This window comes from Echinops telfairi, unplaced genomic scaffold, assembly GCF_000313985.2.
Source record: "Echinops telfairi isolate 266 unplaced genomic scaffold, ASM31398v2 ScPeMD7_2;HRSCAF=8, whole genome shotgun sequence".
Taxonomy (NCBI): domain Eukaryota; kingdom Metazoa; phylum Chordata; class Mammalia; order Afrosoricida; family Tenrecidae; genus Echinops; species Echinops telfairi.
Genome location: NW_022103898.1, coordinates 14,836,755 through 14,840,806, shown reverse-complemented (window position 1 = coordinate 14,840,806; position 4,052 = coordinate 14,836,755). Strand labels below are relative to the sequence as shown.

General features: G+C 47.9%; 1 protein-coding gene across 17 annotated transcripts in view; it reads right to left on the bottom strand.

The window, feature by feature from the left end:
- RBFOX2 (RNA binding fox-1 homolog 2) overlaps nucleotides 1-4,052 on the bottom strand; it is a 215,200-nt gene that overhangs the window by 85,149 nt on the left and 125,999 nt on the right. The window contains exon 1 of one of the 17 annotated variants that reach the window (XM_045291767.1): nucleotides 3,098-3,253. The exons of the other annotated variants lie outside the window; for them this stretch is intronic. Coding sequence (XP_045147702.1) covers nucleotides 3,098-3,124 — 27 coding nt within the window. The 5' untranslated portion in view covers nucleotides 3,125-3,253. Of the gene's footprint in view, nucleotides 1-3,097; nucleotides 3,254-4,052 lie in introns of those variants that run through there. 17 annotated transcript variants of the gene reach the window in all.

Below are 4,052 nucleotides of genomic sequence, written 5' to 3'. Positions count from 1 at the left end.
GGCAGAGGGCAGAGGGCAGAGAGCAGACAATGGGACTGGTGATTCATTACAGAAGAATACACTGCAGGCCTGCTGCCCCATGGGCTCCGCACGTTTAAAGGAGCAGCAACCCCCTTCCCCTTCTCAACCTCCCTTTTCCCTAACACCTACCCTCTCCTTGGGCTTGATGGAAAACAGATTCTGAAGAAAATGCCAGCAAAGCACTGAGCTGTCCAAGAAGGGGAGGGCTTTGTGTTCCAGAGAGCCAGGCTGTCTTACTCTAGAGCAGAGCATACACATTTCCTTTCACACTCACTCGCGATCTTCTTTTCCTCTCCAGGCCTTTTCGACAGGAAATTACAGTCATCTTTTTTTACTAATTAGAGTATAAGTCATTTGCCCTTTGGCCTTTCTGATTTTACAAAAATTATGAGACTAATGTCTCTGCTTTTCCTTCTTTGTCATTTTCATAAGCCCGAGCAGCTGCAGTACTTGGGATCATAGTCTCAGAAATATGCGGGCATGTCCTATGAAATATTCCTACAGCACACAGAAAAACCTGAAGGTATATAAATGTCTTACATAAGCATATCTATGGTAATAGAATATTTTGATTAGATTGCCATCTGCCTTAAAAAAGAGAGAGAGAGAGCTAAGCACTGATTGCTCATTGTAAATGACAGAGCAGTTTACTAATTAAATCAAAACAAAACAGGCCTTATAAAGCTAGAGCACGTGTAAGAGAGTGCACAGGCTGCAAACACCAATAAGGATCTAACACTGCAGGACGAACATGACACCCATAGCAAGCCCTTCTGGCACTGACTGAGTGATGGCTAGTAGGGGCTGGAGAAAAGGTAAGGCCTAAAGATGCTAAGAAAACTACATTACACAATGGAGAGAGCACAGACATTCTTAATATGCCAGGCAAGGCAAGAAATCGCCCAATACAGCATTTTAACGTTGCTAATCCAACCGTAGGCAGTGCAGGCACTTTGTACTCAGAAAGCTTAAATGATAGGTCATTGTCAAATATTGGGACTGGTTAAAATACTTCAAAAATTTTTTTTAACTAATGAAAGATTCCATCTAGCGAGTTGCTACAGTGTATGTTACATAGACACATTGGACACACCAAAACAAATACATTGCAATGCTGAAAACTCACAAATTTGATATTCCCTACTTTCCAATTGTGTTAACTCAGGTAGAGGGGAAAAGCTAGTTACTTCTTTCCTCATTAATTCAGTCGTATCCAGGGCAATTTTATCTTAGAATCCCTAGACACATACACCCCCACCCCCACCCCATCCGCCAAATCTCTTTCCATTTTTCTCATCTGCTCCATTCAAGAAATTAGAGGTATATAGTACTGATTATGAAGATCACAATATTAAGTGTACACACATAAATAGGTGCATCCTAAAATGCTTACAGCCTTGCCAGCACCTCTAGACCCTAAGCGGAAATATTGCAAGGGGAATTTATAAAAATTCCTATGTGGACAAGTCTTTTCCCTGGCTCAACTGCATACACATATATAAGGAAAAGTCCAGAAGCTGCCAAGCCACTGGTCAAAGGCGGGAGAGAGGAGCGCAGCTGACTACGAAGACTGCCAGGTAATGAAAGCTGCTCAAGGGTGACCAGGTGTCATCGCCCAAGCATCAAAGAGGGTTGAGAGACTGGTTTCCTCTTTTCTGGAACTTGGAAAAACAATAATGAAGCGATCTTTCAAAAGAGTTGATTAATTAGACTGATGAGGAGAGGGTAAGAAATTGAAGAGAGAATAAGCCTGGTTGTCTCCACTTTCCCAAAGAGGGAGGGGTTTCTAGATAATAACCAAACTGAGACCTGGGCGGGCGGGGGGATCACTCTGGAAAGGTATCTTCTTCAGAACTCCCCTTTCCTTTGGGTCATGGTGGGGGAGTGTCCTCGAGGTCCCCCTCCCTCCAAAGAGCACTGGGGGGGGGTATTATATAACATTTAAGGGAACCCAGGTTCAGCTCCTGCAAGGAGGCCGCTACCCTAGGAGCTAGCCCACTCTCTCGCCCCCCCCGGCGGTGACTGGCAGAGGGAAGGAGAAGGGAGAATAAAAAGGACAAGCTCCTTAAAAGGAAAGCACTGTCCGGTGATGAAATGTCCCTATCGAGTATAAAAGTCGCCAGTGCAATCGACCCTGACTGAGTTCGGGACTAAAGGGCATGCAGGTCCTGTAATGCCGGTGACTAGGGATTGATAAATCACAGCCTCATCCTGCCCTCCTCCTGGAGGTGAAGGAAGAAAGGAAAGAGGAGTTCACAGAAGGGTGCCAGCAGGAGACCCAGCACTGCCCTGGGAGCCCAGGACGAAGATTCGCCTTTCCATTTGTCAGCAATGACTTGCCAAAATGTGGATTCGATTGCCCAGCATAACCAAAGAGGCACTGTGAGACTCCTTCCATTTTCTACTCCTGCTCCTTCGAATGCCTTTTAAAGCCCGAGTGGTTGTCATTTACACCTTGAGGCTCCTGCTCCAGCAGGCTCTCTGCCTTGGCCACACCTGGATGCTCTGAGGGCTCCTCCGGAAAACTGTCTTCCCCGGAACAAAGCCGTCGAAAGGAAACATTCGCTCCTAACCTTCGAGTCCTCAGAAGCCGTCAGGAGTGAAGGCAGCAAATTGTTCTTCGACAATTCTTAGAGGGAGTGGATCTTTCTCCCCTCTTCTTGGCAGTCTGCAAGAACCCCTTCCCACCTCTGCAGTCTTTTCTCCCCCTCCCTCTTCTCAGAACCAAGACAAAGAGGTAGACAAATCCCCACAGGGCCTTTCCTGAGCTACAGCTGCACAGTACAGGAAACAGGAATCAGCTATGGAGCTGAGGGAGGGAGGGGGAGAAAAAGGATATGGATACATAGCGCACACGCGCGCGCGCGCACACACGGACTCGATGCAGACACAGACAGACTCGCACTTAGTAGTGGCTAACAATAAAGCCAGCCTTTTCTAGGAAGAGAAAAATCACAAAACCCTGCTTGCTATACCATGCCCCAAACCTCTATGCAGATCCTAGAGACGAGGGGGGAGGGGGGGAAATCATCCCAGAACACACAGAAATACCGCGCCGAGGAAGCACGGACCTTACCTGAGTTACCATTTTCTTCTTCTCCATAAACCGAGATGCGGGGTGAGTGATGAGCCCTTCAAACCTGTCCTGCCGGGGCACACCTCCAGAGCCCTTCCTCTCCGCCCCCCGCCCCCCAACCTAACTCGGCCCCGTAGGTATCTATCTCCCTTTAGCGTCTCCTTCCCCGTTCTTTCTAGGGTTTCTTCCTTTCCTTTCTCTTCCTCTCCGGCAGCCTCTCCCCCTCCTTCTTTCTCCAGCTCCCTCCCATATCTCAGGCAGATGGCTGAAGGAAGCCCCACCCCTGAATGCCTAAGGTAATTAATCAGAGTGGAGCCCCGCCTCTTCCTCCTCCCCCTACCCCGCCCGGCAGGCTGACATCTCCCGGCTCCAGAAACAGGCCTGCTGGAGAATGGCAGTTTGGTGTGCGGCTGTGCGCACGCGTGCGTGCGTGTGCGTGTGTGTGTGTGTGTGTATGTGTGTGCAGGGGAAGGGAGGGGAGAGGGGGAGGGAGGGGCAGGCGCCATGTGCAGGCATATTTCAAGGAGTGAATAATATCTGTGATGGTGGTATTAATTATATAGCACTAGAATCAGTTGTAGCGGCTTACCATGATTAATACAGATTTAAAAGATTCCAGCTGTGAATATCCAGTAATGAATAAGAAATGAAATTTAAAAAAGGAATTTTTAAAATTTACACTCATGTCGTTTTAAAAACCTAGTGGGTTTAAGGAAAGATTCGAGGTGAAAGTTACCACATGGCCACAGACTAAAAGGCTCTTGAAAAATGGGGACATGCAACAATTAAGAACTAGCCTGTCCTGGAAGCCCAAATCAAGCCTAATGGCTGTGGAGGACTTCGAAAGAGAGGTCATTTCCCACCCCCACCATAATAGGCGCGCGCGCACACACAGTGAAAAACCAGGGGTTCCAAACACACACACACACACACACACACACACACACACACGCAC